The sequence below is a fragment of the Diceros bicornis genome, chromosome 29, assembly GCF_020826845.1.
Source record: "Diceros bicornis minor isolate mBicDic1 chromosome 29, mDicBic1.mat.cur, whole genome shotgun sequence".
NCBI lineage: Eukaryota > Metazoa > Chordata > Mammalia > Perissodactyla > Rhinocerotidae > Diceros > Diceros bicornis.
The window spans coordinates 34,609,105-34,631,481 of NC_080768.1; the positions used below are offsets into that span (position 1 = coordinate 34,609,105).

The 22,377-nt window shown below is 44.3% G+C and overlaps 1 protein-coding gene across 2 annotated transcripts in view; it reads right to left on the minus strand.

Moving 5' to 3' along the window:
- RAB11FIP1 (RAB11 family interacting protein 1) overlaps positions 1-11,764 on the minus strand; it is a 29,510-nt gene extending 17,746 nt beyond the window's left edge. For both annotated transcript variants that reach the window (XM_058525207.1, XM_058525206.1), the window contains exon 1: positions 11,349-11,764. In XM_058525207.1, coding sequence (XP_058381190.1) covers positions 11,349-11,725 — 377 coding nt within the window. In that variant the 5' untranslated portion in view covers positions 11,726-11,764. The remainder of the gene's footprint in view (positions 1-11,348) is intronic.
- Positions 11,765-22,377: the final 10,613 nt, after the last annotated feature.

Here is a 22,377-nt window from a genome sequence, read left to right on the forward strand (position 1 = left end):
CACAGCCTCTTCTCTTAGCCCTCCTGGGGATGCTAAGAAGGTACTGACCTTCAAAGAATGCCACCTGACAGTTCCTGAGACCAGGTCCACTTTTCCCAAAGTATCAGCACCAAAGTCTGTTTACTTTGAGCGAAGCTACAACCAACTCTAGAATCCCCTCTGAGGGCCTATTATGACCTAACATAGGTTCAGTCCCTGAGCAGCAAAGTGGGATTTGTTTTGGAAACTTCTAACACCACTTAGGAGGTGTGAACAGACACTTCACCAACTGCTCCTGTCGCTTATTTTCACAAGCAAACCTAAAACCAAACACCAGGTAGCCAAGAACAGCCACAGGGCTACTGAAGGATGTGGAAAGCAGACAGAATCACAGGCAGGAAAGCATCTCATGCAAATGTTAAGAATTTTTAAAAATCTGTGCTGAATTTATTAAAGCTGGCAAGGAAGACAGGAATGGTTTAAAAACTATCAATATTATCCTTATCATTAAATTCAAACACTTTAAGCAAGGGATATTTGACACGAGCATAATTTAACAAAAGTGAAAGCCGCAATCCAGAAACGTCTCACCCTAAGAAATCCCAAACCAGAACACATTTGTGGGTTTTAACATTTAAGCACCAATTCAATTTTTAAGTGTTTCTGTCCAATTGCCTTCTAGTTCACTTAATTCCAGCACCTCACGGAAGTAGTTCATAAATAATAAAGTCCCGCATGGCCACGCAGCATGTGACAGCAGTGTGGGTGTTCCAGCATTATCTTTCATGTAGGCCCAGAAAGCTTGAATTATCTCAGAAATCAGGGCTGGGTTCATTTTCCTAGTCCAAAGGGCAAGAGTACAGAAAGAAAGCCATAATCCCAATGTAGCAAGTTTATTTTTAAACTCATATTCTGGAAAAACCTTGCAACCTATCAAAAATAATCAAAGGACCACCTCCATAAGTGAGTAATTCTTTTTACTTATAATTAAAACTCAGATCTTTAAAAATTAAAAGGCTCTCTGAACACATAGAAAGTGACAGGAAATTTACATAAACTATATTTTTAAGTAATAACAGACATAGCGGAAAAATTCAAATCACACAAAATGGTATAGAATGGAAACTTCAGTCTTCCTGCCCCTCCATGTCCCTCAGTCAAGTGATAGTCCTGTGCATATACAAGCAAAAATGCATGTTATCCAAACAGGCTGCCCTACTGTTTGGGGAGTTTTTGGGTTTGGGGTTTTTTGGGTCAAACACAAGACAAGGTAACAGCTAAAAATATAGAAAAAGTCATTTATGTCTTCTACACTTTCAAAAAGATGTCTCTTTTTTTGGTATTTTAATTTTTTTTTAAATTATTTTATTGAGGTCACATTGGCTTACAACATTGTGTAAAGTTCAGATGTACATCACTATATTTCAGTTTCTGTATAGACTGCACCACGTTCACCACCAAGAGTCTAGTTTTTATCTGTCACCATACGTATGTGGCCCTTTACCCTCTTCTCTCTTCCCCCACCCTCTTCTCTGGTCACCACTAATCTGTTCTCCTTATCTATGTGTTCATTTATCTTCTACATATGAGCGATATCATACAGTATTTGTCTATCTCTGTCTGACTTATTTCACTTAGCATTATACCCTCAAGGTCCATCCATGTTGTCACAAAAAGAACATGAAATCAATAATTCAAAAAGATATGTGCACCCCTGTGTTCACTGCAGCATTATTCACAATAGCCAAGACGTGGAAGCAACTCAAGTGCCCATCAACAGATGAACGGATAAAGAAGATCCAGTGTATACATACACAATGGAATACTACTCAGCCATAAAAAAAGATGTCTTATTAAGAGCAGTAAGGGAACGTGAAAAAGAATGATCTAGGCACAGGAAGGAACATGCAGGGTGCAGGACGCAGGATCTGCCTCCCGAGGAGCCGGCTGGGGTGCTAGTGCCTGGATCTTCATTGTCAAATCTCTTGGGGTTTTAAACAGTCATTTTGAGAACAGTTAAAACCATCCAACCATGCCCAATTCTCAGGGCCCGTTTGCCTCAGAATGCACGTATCTCAAATACATGGAAAGCTGACCCCAGGGGCCTTCCGTCGGAATGTGGCAGGGCGAGGGCAGTGTGGCTCCTGCTCTTGGGAAATGCAGTCTCACAGTCATGCCTGCAGACATTCGGATTACACTTGTAAAGGACTGACTGGTAGGTCTCAAAAACAATCTTTTTGCAGCTGAAGCAAACACGTTTTTCCTTTAAAACACTCCAGAGAGCAGACACATAGAGAGAAATGATGGCTTCAAAGATTAAAGGCACGAACAGAGAAATAATGGCTTCAGAGGTTCGGTTCAAAGGTTTTTACATGCTAGGCACGGGGAATACAAAATGAAGAGGCCAGATTCTGCCCTAAAAAGCTTACCCTCCAGTGGGACAGAGAGCGGGCTTACCAAACATCATAGTGTTTGTGACAGTGGGACAACTGCTGCCTCTTCTTTCTGACTTTGAAGCATGAGAAAATAATTAGACATGAAAAGGAACTCTTGCCAAAGTATACAACTTCATCACAAATAAGGACTCACACACAAATAAGGTTCTCAGCTAATTTAAACCCCAAGGGCTATAAGAACCACCTACTTAGGGACTGCAGCAAAATGAATTAATACTATATCCTTGTAGTGAACACAGGGGGCTCCAGGAAAGACAAGGCAAAGGAAGACCACCAGCTCTATGAGTTACTTCAACATTTTAATGTGTTGCTGTTAATTTCAAGGGATCTGTGTCCATGGGTCCAGTTTGGATTCCAGGGTCAGTGGTGGACTGCCTATTTCCCTTCCCGTGTAGAATCCCAACCATGATTTGGAGCATGCGTCATCTCCACAGTAACCAAGCATCGTGACACAGGGGAGTATGGCCTCAGGTGAGGAAGGAAGCAGGAAGAACAGAACAGCCTTAATGTAGTGTTTGAGATGGAAGACGCAATCCATCTTTCTTAGATGAAATTTTAAAAAGCAGTTCATTAATTGTCTACCTCAGGGAATAAAAATAAGGCTGAAAATCATGGGGGGTTAGCAGTTGAGAACAAAAGGGGTTCTGAAAAGGAGTGACTCCATATGGGTAAAATGTCCAGACTCTTCTTGGCAGCCCAGAAGCAATGCAGAGCAAACACGGACAAGATGTTTATGACCCATAAAACGGTGGTGCTGTGTACCTTAGAGAAGCGAAGTAGTTTTGTTATTGACCAAGGCGGCTGGTCATCATTACCTGACTCTGAATACAGACATACCAACCAGCCAACCTTGCCTTCTTAGGCGGACATTCCCCTCTGACCATTGTCACCTCTTGGAAGAATTCACGGTAAATCACGACAGTGGCAAATGGCTGTTCTTGCCCTAATCCCCGAAACAGCCACTCTAGCAGCACTGAGAGGCTACCTGGAGCCACCAAACTCAGTCCTGCAAGCTAGTCAGTGACATGGTAAATGACAGATAATAGAAAAAGCAGGTTAAAATGCTTTTGGTCCCTTCTATATTATTGGTTCTACAGAAATTCTCTTGGAAAGTAATCAAAACAGGTTATAGAAAATTTTTTAAAATATTTTTAAAAATTGACTCTCTCTCATGCTAATCCATCCATTCCTTTTTATGTACTTGCTTGAAGTCTTTTTCCTGTAGATTTTAACAATCACTAGCTAAGAGACTTTACGCAAGTGAGTTAACCTCTCTGTGGCTCAGGCTCCTCCTCTGCAACAGGGTTAAAAGCACCTATGTCATCAGGAAATCATGAAGATTAAATGGCTTAATATACGTAAAGTGCTTAGAACAGTAACTGGCACTTAACAAGCACTCAATAAGTGTTAGTTATAATTTTTACTTAGTTGTAACCACAGTACACATCCAATTTTATTTGTAGCACGTTATTGCCTTACAGTCTTCATACCATCATTTTTAAGGGCTGTATGCTATTCCACCAAGTGCACATATACCATAGTTTATCTACCGAGTCAGATGGTTCTCAAAAGGGAATTCCAGATATCAGCAGTTCTGACTGACTGTATTCCTAGGTATCCAAACTTATCCATCAAAGACAAATCACAATGATTTTGCATGTGAAGGGAGTAGGAAAAGACTGAATTACAAAATCAGTTTGTATTATGCAATTTCCAAAATTAAAAAATATTTAAGAATTTTTAAACTACCATGATCAGTGTATATTTTCTATAACTTACTGTAAGATTTAACAATCCTTAGATAGAACTCTTCAGGGTTTCTACATAGGAAGGAGAGACAAGAAATAGAGGGCTCCCAAACGATTTCAGACATATGCCAAGATGGCACAACTGACTTTTAAATAAAAGGGTTTTCTAAGTTGAAAGCAATACTAAACTCCTGGTAGGTGAAGACTAAAGGAAATAGCAAGCATTAGTATTTTAAGATTCTCTAAGAATTAGAAAAATTAACACATTTTTAAACACATAAGTCTACCACTCCTGCAATCATCTACTTATCAGTTTTACTTGATCATATCTTGAAAAGCCGCAAATGTTAATATTCTACCATCAGATCAGGTATCTAGCCTCTTGTCCAAATGTAAATGCCACTGATGAATTCTATTTGGTCTACCAAAGAACAGTCTCCCGCCAACCATGGGGTCATTTATCACTTACGCAAAGAGACTGTAAGGATGGAAAAAGAAACTGCAATGGTTTGGTTCACCACCTCTTGGCCAGGACAAAAGAAAACAAACAAACTTCAGCACAACAGACATCAAAGAACATTCAGTCCACTCTCCACCCCACAGACTCACACTCCTTTCTATGAGAGCTCCTGGCAAGGAAGCGGAGTATCGATGATTATCCTGTAATCAAGGTAAGTCCCAAGGAGGAGGAAAAGAAGCCCACGACAAAAGCGTTTTTAAATCCTGTTTTAACAACAAATGATTAGCACAAACGGAATGTTCCATTAGTGTAAAAGGAAAACCCCACAGGTCTTGTGCTGTAGGAGGTGACATCCTTGAAGAAATATCCGGGGACCAAGCCTGACGCCAGCGCCCTTCACACAGGCCCCCATTCTTTATGATCACAAGAGGCCTTTTCAGACCAGGCTTTCTGGAAGCCTTAATTGTTCTACCTGGGTTAACCACGTCCTTTTTCATAAAAGAGTATTTAAAAAGTGAAGTGTGCAGCAGCCACACCTCAAGAAACACTTTTCTGGGGTTTCTTATAAATGCCTTCCCTCTACTCTGTCCAAAGGCTGGCATTCAGGAAAAGACATATAATTAAAGCTGCCTTTTTTCTCTCCACAGACACATTCCTAAATGTGTCCCTCAGGGACACCCTGGAGACTAAAGCCCTTGATTTTTCTCTAACAGATTATCTACAGACTTCTCCCTGCAGGAAAGGAATTTCTCGTCTCATTAGTGGCTAAAAGGGCTCCTTTGCCAAAGGCATCATTAGCCACCAAGCTGCAGAAGGTAACCTGCTCCTTTATGTTAAGAAAGGGCTCTGGAGAGCAAGCCATACCCCAAACTGGGAAACGGAAGAAGCCGGAGCTTCAACCTCACACCTCGGACACCCCTAGTCTTTAATCTATTGGCTAAATGTAAGACTCAACAGTTCTCCACGTCCACACAGGCAAACGACCGCCCGCCCCGTGCCTACTCACTCACTCAGAGACGTTTATGAGCCCCTGCGCTGGGTCACACAGCCAGGACCAGACTGATGTGGTCCCTGGCCAAGGAGAAAGCAGGTGAAACTCAGGCTTGGTCTCCTGAGCCAGCTGGGGCATGAGCTCTGACCCAAGACACCCTTCAGGGAGCAGAACCCACTTGCCAAGTTTTTTCCAAGACAAGTGATCTTGGCAGCAGACTGATTTTCTTCAAAGGGCTTCTTCAAAGTCCAATACAAGGGTCTAGGTGTTGATTTTGCTGGAATTCAAAGGCCCCACGGTTTAGAGATCTGGGCCAGACCCAGAACCAAAGGTCACCCAGGGAACGGCTCTGAGATGAAGATAAGGCCTAAAATGACCTCTTCTCACTCTCTCTATCTGGGCTAGGGCTTCTCAATCCTTCTGGAGCTAAGCCAGAGCCAGCGTCCCTCCAAAAGTAGAGGGTGTGAAGCACAGTTTTCTAGGACGTATAGCAACTAAAATCGTAGTATTTTAATAGATATCTAAGATTATTGTTAAAGGGGAGAAGAGTGATGTCAGCAAATATATGTTGGAGCTGACGACATTTTAATAAGCACATGTATTGCTTTTAATGTGCTTAAAATTAACAATTTTAAGCTTTTAACAATTTTAAGCTTTTACATTTTTAAGTTAATAATTACCATTAAAATGACATATCAGATACTATATATAAAGACCCTCCTCTGATGGTAGTTATAGAAATACAATGAAGTCTTTGTAACCAAAAGGAAGTTTAAGCAAAACGAAAAAGGTACAAGACTCTTTCATAGACTTATCTTCTCTAATGTGAAAAACACTTAAGTGGTTGACTTACTTGCCTCAAGAGTTTTATTTTTCATTTATGGGTTTATTTTTCCCAACATTATATATTATTTTTCCTTTTCTTAGTCCTATATTCCTTGAAGCAGTGACTTCATCAGCCGTGTTAGAGCACACCAGTGAGATTTCATCAGCTATGCTCTTCCAAAACAAAGACTTGGCCTGTATGAAAACGGTAAATACTTGAAGATGTACATATACGCACCCTGGTTTCAATGGTGTTCCCTACTAAATCACTCCAACAGAAGACTCAGCTCAGGGGTGTCACCGCCCAGAGTTCTTTGTAATGGTGACCTCACTCTGGTATCACAGTGACTGTTGGGGAAAGAAAGCAGCCACCACTTCCTGATTCATTTTCAACAGCCAGCTCTCCTTATTTTATTTGCTCATTCTTAACACTTCCTCTCATGTGTCCCCACCCACATCCAATCCATCACCAGCCAGGCCAATTGAAACTTCAAAATATTTGTGAAATCCACCCACCTCTGTCCATCTCCGTGCAGTCACCCTAGCCCAGCCACCACCATTAGTCACCTAGATTACTCCAACAGCCTCCCATTTTGTCTGTCTGATTCCAGGCCAGGCCTGCTTCAAATCCATTCTCAACCCAATGGCCACAGTGATTTTTGACAAACTGGATCACACCACCCCTCTGCTATTAACCCTTAGTGGTTTCCCATTGCTCTTAAATAAAGCTCTGACTTCCTCTTCAGCCTCAATCTACACAATCTCTCCAGCTTCCCAGGTGTTCCTGTCTCAGGGCCCTTGCACAGGCTGCTCCCCCTCCATCAGGCCCCCTTCCTCTACTCTTCACCAGAAAAACTCCTCTTTATTCTTCAGGTCTCTGCCTCAGAGAGGCGATGCGCAATCTCCTTCTTTAAATCATGTCCTTCCTGCTTTTTTCTCTTATGACACCCTGTTCTCTTCCTCCACACTACTTATCACAATATATGATTATTTATTTATGTGTTCGTTTGTTTAATGTCTCTCTCCCCCACAGACTCTGAGCGTCCTGAAAGCAGGGACCCTGGCTGTTTTGGTCACCCTTGTTTACACTGTACACCCAGTACCTGGCACACAGTAGGCATTAAAAAATATTTACTAAAAGTATAGATGAACTTTCAAGACAGGGGAAAGCAGGTAGAACTCTCCCCATGCTAACTGAATGTCTTACAAATGACATCACAATCAAAGCATACCATGAAAAAAACATGAAGGAACATCTTTCACACCATCGGAACAATGCCTTTAAGGTACATTCCCCCCTTAGTCATTTCATTCCATTGTTGTAAGCAGGTTAGGGTTATTTATCCCAGAGCCGACAGAGAAACTCAGTCCTGGGCACTGAGCTCAGTTTCCTACCCTGGAGCGGGAAGGGACTGTGAAAGGTGGGAGGTGGGAGGGTTCCAGGAAGGCTCAATGTTATCTCTAAGGGGAATCCCAAGAAAGGAAAAACTGAAGCAGTAACAACATTGTTCGAATTTTCCAATCTGTTACAAATAATCTAAATGTGGTTAGGAAACGTACAGGTATAAGCACAAATGCTGACGGCTCATAATGTGTGAATTATAGATCTCAACCATCATCTAAGTCATTTCTCTGCATCTAGCTCTCCTAGAAAAACAACTATCTAGCCCTTATTTCTTTTTAATAACCCGAATTTCCCTTGGCAATTTATGACAGAATCTTACTACACTTACAGTTCTTCCAAATATCTAACCTTTATTAATATCCAAATCCTTTCAGGTGCAACTGAATTCCCTCTTGACTCTTCAAGAGAGATAAGAAAATGCCTCTCCATCACTCATGTTCTCTCTTCATATCTGGAAGACTATTCCAGTATTAAGTTTCATGATATTTAGTTACACAATGGCCTTCCAGTCACCAGCCTGAATGAATATTCATTTTAATCTATCCTTAAGAGACTGTTTCTCCAAATTTTATTGCTCTTAGTACCTAAAAAGGTGTCTTTTTTTTTTAAATCAATTTAGGATCCCAAACTACATCAGACCAGAGAGCTGTACAGAGACTCCTACATGTTGGTGACCTCATCCTGCTCTCAGATTCATGTCTGTTCTATGATCACAAGATGTAACTGATTCCCAGTTAACTGAGGCCCAACTGAGACCCCAGGTCTTTCATAGCTAAGTAGAAGTGCAAAATCAATTCATTTCAATTTTTTCTTAACTAAAAGGGCCATGCAGTCTTCCCTATTAAATGTATCCTATCTATATGTCAGCCTCTTTGGTATCTTAAAGATGTGTATTATCACACTAAATTTGACGTCTGCAAAATCTGAGTCATTACAAAAAGCATATTCTCTTGACTCCAAATACATCAAGAGAACAAATGGAAATATTAATTCAGCTGGCTCTTAATGCCTTGAGTTTCAGCTTCTAGAACCATGACAAAAGCTATAGTGTATAGCAGCAACTCTTCTTTCCTAGAGATTAACACACATGCACGTGCACACACACACACCCCCATACCCACACACACAAACCTATAGACCAAGATTTGAGCTTTTGTTTTGTTTCTGGTTTTAATGTCTAAGGTGGAGTCAATCCATTAATAACTAGGTCAAATGATTTTCCTAGCCCAACCAGTTTCTTTCTGTTAAACTTTTGCCTCTCAGTATGTCTCACTTTCCAACTGTCAGCTATCTTGGGCACCCAAGTGATGTACCAGGGCATCAGCCCTGAAACCAGGGCTCAGTTTAACTGGGTTCCCCAGCACCTCGGAAAGTCCCAGGAAACTTGCAATTTCACCTACCGATAGAGGAGCAAAGAAGTCTTCCTTTGCGGTTATTAAAAAACCATCAATTAAGTGCCATTTTCCTACAAGTTGATACTGTGACTAAGTGGTAATCAGCTCATGTAACAGAGACAGGAATAACCACCTGGGTTTAGGAGTACATTGGGGAGGATGAGAAAAATGAAGATGCAGAGACTGAACTCTTCCTGACATAGGGAGCTTAGGGAGGTTTCCATTCCTCACAAAGCAATAACAGAACCTTCTGAATCTATACATGGGTCCCATTAATTCACAAATCCAGAAACATCTTACAAAGATCAATTAAGTCTGGCAACAAGCTCCCTTTATAAATAGGGAAACTTGGGTGTTTAGAGACGGAACAGCCAGAAGCCCAACAATGAGTCAGGACCAAAGTGGGCATCAAAGCTAGGAATCTGAAATCCCCGTCCCCAGCAGGGAGATGCGATCTGTCTTTCAAGGGAATGAGGTGTTCACATAAGAAATGGATGGCAGAGTCAGAAGTTAATATCCACACATCTTGGGATGGGGCAAGATAAAGGACGGTCAACGGTGCTCATTTGAGGTTGGAAAGGAAGCCAACTCAAGGCCCCAAATGTCGTTTCATCAAATGGAAAATTAGCAGTGCTTCAGCCCCTGCTTAGCAAAGACACTGCTCACCTTATGGCTTGTAAATTGATGCCATGAGATACCCCATCCATCCTCACCTCGAGGCTCTCTAGTTTTATCTGATTTGAGCTCAGAAATGCCTATTCATCTTCGGCCAGATAAGCGAATCAGGTATTACATTTGCAAGCAGGCATGCCGAAATTGGAGCCATTGGACAGAAAAGGGAGTCTGGTAACTTCAAACGCTCTGGCTTTTCCCGTTTCCTTCACCAGGGAAAGTTAACATACTGTTTAAAACACACAAAGTAAATCAGTGTGCTCCTTAAACTGGGGCAGTTAGGCGGTAACGTGACTGCCTGCATATTTAAGATCCAGCAAAGTAACCAACTAAGCTAAGCGAGGCGAGCTTCTGGTATACTAGATTAGCATAATCAAATGTTCCATTCCAAGCACCTGTGAAAGAGAAGAAATAAATCCATAACACTGTGGAGTGAATTGGGTTTTGCCCAGCTCTCCCTGCAGGAGTGAGAAACTCGAACACAGAACTCTTGACTGGGGAGCTACAGGTGAGCAGCCATCCACTGGGAGTAGGACCCGAGAGAACTTGACAAACTCCAATGAGAAACAATGCCTGCTTCCCAGTTGGGTCTCAGACCCTTGCTCCAGCCATCACTGGGAAATCCTTACTAACCTGGGGCCCAGGGCAAACAGGGTTAACATTCTTCAGTTTGAAAGTTAAAACCAAACTGTTCTACCATTCTTTGGGGAAGAGAGCGGGGAGGGAGGGGCAAATTCTCTTCACCAACCCCTTCTGCAGTTGTGAGGTGGGGGTGAGGGAGAGCCATCACCGGGCAGCCTGCATTCCTCATTCCCCAGCCCCCCACCTCCACCCACCCCGCACTGTAACGCCCCCGCTCTGTCCCTGGGTGAGCCTCTCGGGCCAGGGAGCTTCAGTGGGTCTCACTCCTCCAGTTAATCCTCCCTGCGCCCTGGCCCGGTCATTCTCAGCTCAGCGTCCAGGTCAGTGAAATACCCAGGAGGCTTTCCGCATAAGTTAAGGCGTGCATCAGACACACTACTCACACTAATAAGAGGTGTTTGCCAGCCCACATATATTTTCAACTCATCAAAAATTCATTAAGGGCTTACTAGGTTCCACGCGCTGAGCAACGCCCAGCAGATTCAAAAATGCCCCAGATATACACTCTCCCAACCCCGTCCTCCTTTCAAAGAGCCCACATACTGGGACAGCTGGGGTATGGCAGCCGAAGAAGTTAAAGCTACGTTATTACTAGTCCAGGGGATCCCTCTCGAAAGGCCTCTCTCGGTCCGCCCCCTGGGGACCCAGCAGCGCGGTGACCGCCGCGCTCACTCCAACAGGATCTCGGCGCCCCGACCACACGTTCTCCCCGCCATGCCCCATGCCCGAGGGGCCCGCGCCTCCGCTCCCCGTCCTCTCCCCCGGCCCGCACTCACTGCGTCTTCCGGCGGCTCTGGTCCCGGTGCAGCTCCCGCAGGTCCACCTCGGCGCGGCCCAGGAACTTGTCGAGGCCAAGCAGCGCGCGGTGCAGCACGGTGAGCTGCAGGGTGGCGGCGGCCGCCGGCGCGGCCCCGGTCGATAGCAGCGGCGGCAGCTCGAAGGTGGCCTCCTCCCGCCACACCGGCGCGCCCAGGCTGCGCTCCGACACCGAGGTGGCGTACTTCTCCTTGCCCACCTGGATCACCGCGTACGCGTCGCTCGTGCCCCCGGGGCCCTTGGCCCGCAGGCCCCGCGCCTGCAGCACTGTCACCTGCACGTGCGTTGGGGACCACACGGCCCCCGGGCCCCGGCCCGCCGAGGCCGCCAGGGACATGGTGACGGTGCCGCAGTCCGTTCGACGTGAGGAGAGGATCGCCGGTCCGCGGCCTCTACAGCCCGCCCCGCCGCCCCGGCCGCTTTAAGGCTTCCGGCCACGCCCCCGCCGGGCCCGCCTCCCCCGGCCCGGCGCGCCGCCCGCCCCCTGCCCGCGCCGGCCCCGCCTCCGAGCGCAGGCCGTGCGGGGCACCGGGCACCGGGGGCGGGGCTGGCGCGGCGAGGGCAGGGGCGGGGGCTTGGGGAATTCTGGTCTGAGAGGCGCTAGGAGAGGGATGGGGTCCCCAACGGCCAAAGGCCGCCCCGCCGCACTGGAACTGCCCGAGCCCTGGCTGGGCAGTCAGACCTCACGCCAGTCTGGCACCGCCGGCTGGCAGGTGTGTGACCTAGCACGATTACTTCACAGCTTTCGTCCCAGTTTCTTCATCTGTGAAACGAGATAACAGTCACTTCATAGAATTGCTGTGAAAACATAATGTAGCCTGGCACGTGGTGAGTCCTCAGTAAACGGTGGGTATGATGGTGATGATGAACGTGATCCCAAATTCACCGCGCTTTCTACTTGGGCCCGCCGAGTGCGTTACTGGAGGAAGGTGGGTTCTGGGATGGTGCCAGGTGGTGGGGAAGGAGGAGTATCGTTTCAGGGCTCGAAAGGGGAAGGTGAAGTGGAGGGTGGGCAGGAGGTGGTGTGGGAGTGTCCTGTTTTGCCCTGCCCTCACCAAATAAGGTGAGGCTAAGAGGCTACATGAGGGAAGGAGAAGAAAGGAGGAACTGAAATGGGATTGCCAAACCAGATGTCAGGAGCAGAGGGCCCCCTGCCTCAGTTCCCCATTTCTCCCTGGCCGGGACCCTCTTCAGTCTCTCCCTGCTGTTTATCTCTGGGCTCCCAGTCAGTCACTTCCTTGTTCCAAATATCCATTAGATTGGCGGATTCCCTTCATTCCCGCTATAGGGTCGACTGTGGATCATCACACTGGAAAGGTCACTCTGCAAGCTTATGGGTTTTAGTGTTAAGAAAAGGCCCAGAGCAGAGAAGTGACTCGTTTAAGCTCCCACAATAGAGCCAGGACTAGAACCCAGGTGTCTGGAGCCTCCAGTGTTTTTGCTGCATCCCTCGCTTCTTCCAGATCCTCAACCCCAATCTTGGATTGCTGCTGGTTGCCCCCTGATCTCTAGGCTCTCCTCCCTCCGGTCCACACTGCACATTGCTGCACTAACCTGCTCGAAATCCTACAATGTTGCCTCACCACCATTTGCATTAACTTCAGACTTAGCAGAGATTTCAAGGCATTCCTATTTTGGCCCCACTCTGACTCATTCTCCTCTATCTCCCGAACAAACTGTAGCCCAGATAATCTTCCCACCTCCAGGCCTTTACTCACTGGGCTGTCCCATGGCTGCCCTGCCAACCTCTCTGCCTACCCAGGTCCTACCCACTGCACAGCTTCACTCTGGTTTCTCCAAGGTCTGGCTTCTCATAGCCCCCTTCAGGGCAGGGGCCAGGTAGCGACTTATTTAACTTGTCTCCTCCACAGCCCCTAGAGACACCTGGGTACACAGTAGGTGCTCGGGAAGTGCTATGGAATTGAAGAGTTTGCAGGTTATTCCAGCCAACCATGAGTACTTCGTGTGTCCTTTTACCATGTAGGAAATTAGATGACAGACATTATGCCTCAGGTTTGCAACTGAGGGTGGCTACAGTGTGAGAAAGGCCTATTTAGTATGTTGTAAATATTTAACGGTAATCGGAAGGGAAAAGGAAAGGAGGCACCAAACATGAGGTGGCAGGAGAGCCTAACAGAACTCTTGTTTTGATGCCATTTCCCCTTCTTGATGATCTGTTGACCTCATGGCTCCATTCGTTACCGTACAGGTTTATTGAGAACTTTACTCTGTGCCCGGCATCTGCTAGGTGCTACGGAGGGGACAAAGTCCTCCAAAGGGGACCCAGTTCCAAGGCGCACCATGACAGATGCTATAGAGGAAGTCCTGTATTAATAAAATGCTTTGGGTGTTTTGAGGACAGAGAAATTTCTCTAAGCAGGTGGATTTTTGTGAAGGAAGTGGCATTGAGCTGGGCCCCAATGGATATACCAGATTTGGTGGGCAGAGAAGGGGCCATGGGGGAAGAGTATTTCAGGAGCGGCGAGCAGAACAGATGAAGCAAAGGCATGGGGGCCAGAGAGTACCCCTGACGTGTACAGGGGTTATGAGCACCCCCACTGGGGCTGGACTGTGGGATATTTTAGGAGGGCGCTGGGGGTGGGTGGTAGAGATAAGACCGCCATGGTAGGTGGGTCCAGATCATGCATATCATGAACACCACAGTGTTAGACCAGGTGAGCCAGCCTGCAGAGGATTTTGAGCAGTGCTGTGATGAGACCGTGCTTCAGGCTGCAAGGCAGGTATGAGCAGAAGTAGCCCAGCAGTCAACAGCGCGGCAGGCCAGAGCCAGCTACCTTCCTTCATTTTCACCTGGGGACGCCTGCCTCCCGCCCCATTCCAGCCCCCCTTACCCATCCTTGGTGTCTATTCTAGGTTGGTACTGCCTCCAGGAAAGCATATACTTCCTTCTTGCTTGTCCTACCTGTCCACTGCTCCACTGCATCCCAGCTGGACAAAGTCAAAGATTTGGGAGCAAAACTGGGAGTAAAATTTTTCAGCTCTGGTCTCCCTACCTCCCCGCAGTAAAGAGAGCAAGGAATGAAACCTGGCTGGACAGCCTCACAAGCTGAGTGTGACACGAAGCATCCCTTCCACTCATGGAAAGAATTAGAGGACAAAGGGGAGAGGGAGGAAAAATTATAAGCACCTTGTGACCTCGTGTGTTTGGGTTTCTGTCAGACACAAATAGGCTCTATGGTTAAAGCCAAGGTGGTGGGTGGGGGCTGGCCTGGTGGCGCAAGTGGTTAAGTGCGAGCACTCCGCTGCAGCGGCCCGGGGTTCACCGGTTCGGATCCCAGGTGCGCACCGACGAACCGCTTGTCAGGCCATGCTGTGGCAGCGTCCCATATAAAGTGGAGGAAGATGGGCATGGATGTTAGCCCAGGGCCAGTCTTCCTCAGCAAAAAGAGGTAGATTGGCAGATGTTAGGTCAGGGCCGATCTTCCTCACAAAAAAATAAATAAATAAATAAAATTAAAAAAAAAAAAAAAAAGCCAAGGTGGTAGGTTCGGGGAGGGCAAGGCTGCCTCACCACCTGGAGAAATCAAGATCCTCTCTCTAGACACTGGCCACTAGCAGGGGTTAACTCAGAGGGGTGGGGCTCACGAGAGGCAGGAGGTAGAAATCCATCCCAGGGGGGAGAGAGATGCCAGGAACTCCAGCACAGGGCCAGCTTCAGGGCTGGCTTCCTGCCCTCCAGGCTCCTCGGTGCTTGTCTTCTCCCCTCCTCCTGCCAGAGCACATCATCTGTCCCTCTAGACTCACTCACTGACCTCCCAGGAGTAAGAGCCTGTCTTCTCCCCATGTTATAGACCCACAGTCTGGGCTGTGGGGTGCACAGGCCTAACGACAAGAGTGAGATCAGCTGGCCCTGTCCCCCACCTGCCCTGGGAGGACTCTACCTCCTCTCCCACAGGCTGGGTCCTGGGTGGGCCTGGGGTGGCAGACCCTTCTCAGTTTCACTGAATTCTGGTTCACTGAATTCCAGGAGTGTTTGTAAACACCCCCCACAGCCAGGGTGTGGCTGATGACTCTCTTTCCTCTCACCCTGCCCCGCCTCTAGCTCGGCCTGAAAGAGGAAAAGAGTTTCAGTGGGCCCTAGCACGTGGGCAAGGCACCCGGCAGGTTAGACTGGACAGGTTAGCTGCCTGAACTCCTCCCAGAGCAGCAGAGCAGAGAGCGCCGGACCCCCAGCCACGGCCGCCGGCCCTGGGCCTCTCCGCAGGCAGCTCCCGGCTGTGCAGTTAGATGCCGAGCACAGATTTGCTCTTCGGCGCAGGTGGGAAGACTGCGCCTCCATAAGACATAGTGTAGAGCTGTGCTGGGGGCCGGGAGGCAGGCCATGCGGAAGGAGAGACTTTCACTGCCCTGCTAACTGCCAGTCACTCCCACCCAGGGCTCCTCAGTATCCCCCTACTGCCGGAACACTAACTCAAAAATCATCAGGGGACTCTGGATGGGCTAATGTGCTATCCCAAGGGAGGAGCAGAAAGGGGCTGGTCATGGCCGCTTGTCTTTCTCCTTTGCCTCAGACTCTAGGGGTGTGGTGACAAATGTCCACACACATGACTCATTCACTGAGGCTCTTGGTAAACAGCCCTCTGGCTTCTCCAGGTCCAGCTGCCTCAGCCTCCTGCACACTCGGTTGACTGAGACTACCTTCTAGGCGTGGGCTCTGGGAGTAAGGGTTTCCTGCTTTGTGGGGTCAGGGAGCCCGGGGAGCAATCCCTGACATCAGGCTCTCTTTCCATGGCCCCAATGGCTTGCATCATAGATAACGCAAAGGTATTATCTTTCCCTTTTGTCACGTCCCTTCAGAGAAGGCCCCTGAGTCCTACGACTAAAAGGCAGTAGAGAATGTGTGCCCCTTACCTTCCCACTTTCTGCCCAAAGCCTTCCCTTCCACCTCTCCCATTCAGAATTGCTTCTTGTTTCCCAACTTATTTCTTGTACTCTGATTCAGCCCTTGTTTTAATCCCTGTAAGCATCTCAAAGGCAGGAAATGTCCTCACGTTTGCATTGCCATTTCTAGCTCTCCCAATTCCAATAGAAGGCAGTCCAAGTTAAGTAGAGGAGACATAAATGACTTTTAACCCTTCAGCATTAGTCCATTCAATCCCTGCTACTGCCACTTTAGCACTACCCTGTATAACGATCTTTTTGAAATGTAAGGTTTTATTTTTTATGATTACAAAAGAAATACATGTTCATCATAGATGCAAGCCATACTCCACCTTTCCAGAATCAGTTTCAAGGCATACAGGGGGAAAGCAGAAGTTTTGAATGTTTATTCCTCCTTGAATTGTCCCATTGGAAGGGTCTGGTTCTCTTCCTGGCCTCTCCCATGTAAGCCATGAGCCTCCGCTTTCTCATTTGCTGGGACCCCTGGACACAGACCCCACCGCAGCAGAGCTGGCCAAGAGGTGGGTGTGAGCAGCCCCACCTACTCTTTACTCCTCTTCCATTTTGATGCCACAACACGTGGCACAGGGCTGATGGGGTGCACTGACGTTTGATACCCTAGGGAATTATAATGGAGGCCTGGAAGCTTAAAGCCGAGCCCAGCACTTGACATTTTACAAAGTCCAAGGGGGAGCATCAGAATAAAAGTCTTTACTTAGGGGTCCCCTCCAGGGGGCAACACCAGGTTCTAACCAGGTTCTCTCCTTACATGCCTTCTTCTTACCTGCGCCTATAGTCCCTCTTATGAATCTCTGCCCATCTTTGGGAAATCCTATCCCTTACCGGTCCTAGGATGCACAACACCTTTCCTAAGTCTAAATCATTCACGCTGGGATAACATTTGCCCCCACCACCCCAACCACGCACACTCCAAGTTTGGGGAACACCTTCAGCAAGGAAAGTCAATGACACTAAAGTCTTATAAACAGATAGGGAAACAAATTACAAAACAGCCTGTTCCGTGGCACGATTGGGTCCTCCAATTCAAGTTTTCTTCAAAACTTGTTGGACTAAAAATACGTACACGTGTCCCAAAATAAACATTCCTGAGAGATGATACCACCTAAATCTATAATGATAAATCAAATATTGTTGTAATCATTCATAATTTTTAATAAACATATGTATTGAAATCTAATCAGAAAATGGAAGAAAAATGTATAACATAGGAACAGATTTTTTTAAACAAACTTTATTATAGCATTACAGCACAGCTATAACGAAGGAAAGAAAATGAAAAGGAAAACATTATACACAGAAAAGTGCACAAAAGTGTTCAGCTTGGTGAATTTTCACCACCCAGATCAAGAAATAGAAGAGTATCAGCTTCTGCAGGAAATCTCCCCTGAGTTCCTCCCAGTCACCAAGCCCCCCTCCTTTCCAAAGGTAACCACTCTCCTAACTTCTATCCCCATAGATGGGTCTTGCTATTTTTGAACGTTATATAAATGAATCATACATTACATATTTATTTTGGGTCTGGCTCCTTTCACAGTATTGTGTTTATGAGATTCACCATTGGTGTTCATGGAGCAATAGTTTGTTCATCTTTATTGTTTTATAGTATTCCATGGTATGATTATACCACAGTTTATTTTTCATTCTACAGTTGATAGACATTTAGGTTGTTTCTAGTTTGGGGCTGGTAGTGGGCTGAATGATCGCCCTCCAAAAGATATGTGCCATCCTAATCCCTGGCACCTGTGAATGTTATTTTGTTTAGAAAAAAAGAGTCTTTGCAGATGTAATTAAGTTAAGGATCTTGAGATGAGGAGATCATCCTGGATTATCCAAGAAGGCCCTAGCTCCAATGACAAGTGTGCTTAAAAGAATGAGGCAGAGGGAGTTTACACAGACAGAAGGAGAGAAGGCCATGAGAAGGAGGCAGACACTGGAGTGATGTATCCACAAGTCAAGGAATGCCCACAGCCACCAGAAGCAGGGAAGAGGAAGGAACAGAACCTCCCCTAGAGCCTCTGGAGGCAGTGCAGCCCTGCTGATACTGTAATTTCAGACTTCTGGGCTCCAGAACTGACAGTGAAAGGATAAATTATTGATCTGCCAAGTTTGTGGAAATTTGTTATGGCAGTCACAGGAAACTAATACACGGCTATTAGGAATAAGTTTGCTATACACTCTTGCATATCTTTTGGTACCTATACATAAACATACACACACACCTAAGAATGGAATTGCTGATCATAGGGTGGATATATGTTTAGCATGAGAGATATTGCCAAACGATTTTCCAAAGTAGTTGTACCAATTTATACTCCCACCAGCAATGTTTGAGAGATCCAGTTTCTCCACATCTTTGTCAAGCTTGGTATTGTCAGTCTTCCATATTTGCCCTTCTGGTGGATGTACAGTGGGTTTAATTTGTGTTTCCCTGATGATTAATGGGGTTGTGTGCTGACTTATTGGCCATTTGGATATGGTCTTTTGTGATGTGCCTACTCATTTCTTTTGTCCAGTTTTTTCAGTTGTCTGTCTTATTGGTTTGTAGGATATATATATATGTATAATATTTATGTATAATATATAATATATTATATATAATATAAATATTTAAATATATTTATATAGACAATATATTTTATTATATATAAGGATATATAATAAAATATATATATATTTTATACCTTTGTCAAAAAAATGTAATGCAAATATCTTCTACTCTGTGGCTTGCGTTTTCACTCTTAGTGGTGTTTTGGGGTAAAAAGAAATTCTTTTAATGAAATCTGAGTTATCAATCTTTTCTTTTATAGTTAGTGTTTTTGTGTCCTGTTCAAGAAATCTTTACTGCCCCAAAGTCATGAATATATTCCCCTTTATAATCTAGAAGCTCTATGGCTTTACTTTCACATTTAGATTAGCAATCCACCTGGAATTAATTTTTGTGTATTGTTAAAAGATAATTTTCAAAAAAAAGATAAAATCATGACTCATACAGATATAAAAATGAACACATGTTAAAATGTTGTTTAACTCATTAAGAAGGAAAATTAGCAAGGTGTTTTGACTTGTTCGAAGGTGAATCTGAAGAACAGACACATTTACAGATCAGGAAAATTGAAATGAATATGCAAATTGAGGCAAAACTGGTTTTTCCACAGTAGGCGGGAGGGTGAATTTATTGTCATGAATTTTGCATTGCTATCAGCTATCTACAAGTTACAGAGTTGTAAAATAGCTGCCACAACATCAAAATCAGACAACCCAGAGGGTATGCTACAGACAGTGCAGTTTTCCATTGAAACACAAAGATTTCCCTACCATATAGTATAAGATAGGAGTCAAGATTCTTTTTTTTTTTCCGTAAGTATATCACATAGACCCAGTGCCATTTATTAAAAACCCAGCTTTCCTCCCCCAGCTCTTCAGTGTCACCATTATGTGTGGATTCAGTAAGATCTGAACTCTGTTCTGTTCCATTGCTCTATTAGTCTCTTCTTGAAGCAAGGCCACACTGTCTAAATTATCATAGCTTTAGGATACATCTTGATATCTAGTAATGTAAAGCCTTCAGCTTTGTCCTTCCTCTGTCTAGATTTCTTGGCTACTCTTGGCCTTTTGCATTTTCATATACATTTTAGAATCAACTTGTTCATTTCTAAAAGAATTGAATTTATAGATCAATTTGGGGAAATTTGACATCTTTACAATATTAAATCTTTCAAACAATGAACAAGGTATGTCCTTTTTTTAATTTAATTTCTCTCAATGTTGGTAGTTTTCTATATAGGTCTTATACATCTTTTGCTAGATTTATTCCTAGGTATTTGATGTTTTTGATGCTATTGTAAATAGTATCATTTTACATTTTAATTTCTTAACAGCCATTCATAATATGTAAAACATCTCTGATCCTTAGAGGAGCCAGTCAGTCACAAAACACAGAGCAATGTTTGATCTTTCTCCTTCATTCTCCCTCTTCCTCTCTTCCTCTACAACATACACACCATCCACGGAGGTCCTTCAGGCCTGCCAGGAATAAGAAAGAGGTCTCCTAGATCTTTTCATGGCTGCTCGCTCGAGATTACACAAAGAGATTACCATTTGAAAATGGACTCTCTTAAATTCCTTTTTTTTTTTAATGGTTTATTTTTTTATTTTTTATTTTTGTGAGGAAGACCAGCCCTGAGTTAACATCCATGCTAATCCTCCTCTTTTTGCTGAGGAAGACTGGCTCTGAGCTAACATCTATTGCCAATCCTCCTCCTTTTTCCTCCCCCAAAGCCCCAGTAGATAGTTGCCCGTCCTTCTAGTTGCTGTATGTGGGATGCGGCCTCAGCATGGCCGGACAAACAGTGAGTCGGTGTGCGCCCAGGATCTGAACCCGGGCCGCCAGGAGCGGAGCGCGCGCACTTAACCGCTAAGCCACCGGGCCGGCCCTCTATTAAATTCTTAACCTAAAGCCCTTGTTCACCTCAGTTTCTTTTTTTTTTTAATCTCAAGCCTCTTTTTATTTATTTATTTTGAGATATAATTCACATAACATAAAATTCACCATTTTAAAGTGTGCCAGTCAGTGGTTTTTAGTATATGCACTATGTTGTGCAACTATCACCACTATCTAATTCCAGAACATTACTATCACCCGAAAAACAAACCCCATACCTATGAGCAATCAGTCCCAATTCCTCCTCTTCCTCCATCCCCTGGCAACCACTAAACTGCTTTCTGTCCTATGGCTTTGCCTCTTCTCGATATTTCATATAAATGGAATCATATAATATGTGGCCTTTTGTGTCAGGCTTCTTTCACTTAGCCTAATGTTTTCAAGGTTCATCCAGGTTGTAGCATGTGACAGTACTTCACTTGTTTTTATGGCATCGCCTCAGTTTTCATCTAGGAAAGGAGTGAGGATTGGTTTATAGGAAATCTGGAAAACAAAGAAAAGTAGAAAAAAGTTTTTAAAAAATCACTTATGTTTGACTTTGGAAAAATAACAACTGTTACTGTTTCAGTATTTTTTTCCAGTGTTTTTTCTATGCAGACTTTTCTTTAAATGTAGTTGAGATTATACTGTATAAGCAATTTTGTATCCTTTTTTCCCACATTTTCTCATTGTATCAGCAATTTTCATATTCTTAATTTCCAAAGGTTGCTTAATTTCATTATATGAATGTACACTAGTTTTTTAACTATCTCCCTATTATTGAACATAATACTATAAATAACACTTACATGAAAATATTTGTGCATAGAATACTGTCCATATTTAGATTTATTTCCTTAACAGATTTCCTTAGGATATATTCTGGGAAATGGGTCAGAAGCTATAAACATTCTTAATATTCATTATACATAATGACAAATGTCACTCCCCCCAATAATGTCTTGGAAAAGCTATTTCACCCAACTTTCACCAATATTGAGTATTATACACTTTTTATTTCTGTTAATTTGATAGATTAAAATGGTAATTTTTGCACTTATGCAACTGAAAAATAGTGTAATTGCATTTCTTTGATCTCTAGCAAGGATGAATATTTTTTTCTTGTGTGTCAACCAATTATTTTAGTTTACACTTGAACTGTCTGTTCATGTCCTCTACCCAATTTCTCTGTTAGGGTTTTGGGCTCTTTTATTAATTTATAAATATTCTTATGTAATATAGATATTGACCCTTTGTAGTGTCTGATAATCTACTTTTTCCTTCATTTTGCTGTTTACCTTTTAATTTGGTCGTTAGTTTTTCATTTTTATATAGCCGAAAATATTCTTTATGGGGGGAGGGGGTAATGTTTTCCATTACTCTTAAGCTTAGAGGGTCTCCCTCCCACTGGATATCAGATAATTCATTTACGTTTTCATACAGCCTTTTTTGGCTTGAATTTTTACTATTTTACATGTTAATCTTTCTGGAATTTCTATTGGTACATGAGGTAGTATAAAGTTAAATTTTACTTTTTTCCACAAAATGCTAATTAAATAGTAAAACATAATGTACTGAATAACCTGACCTTTCCCCTATTGGATTTATGATCCTTCTTTATCATGTAATAAACCCCTATATTTACA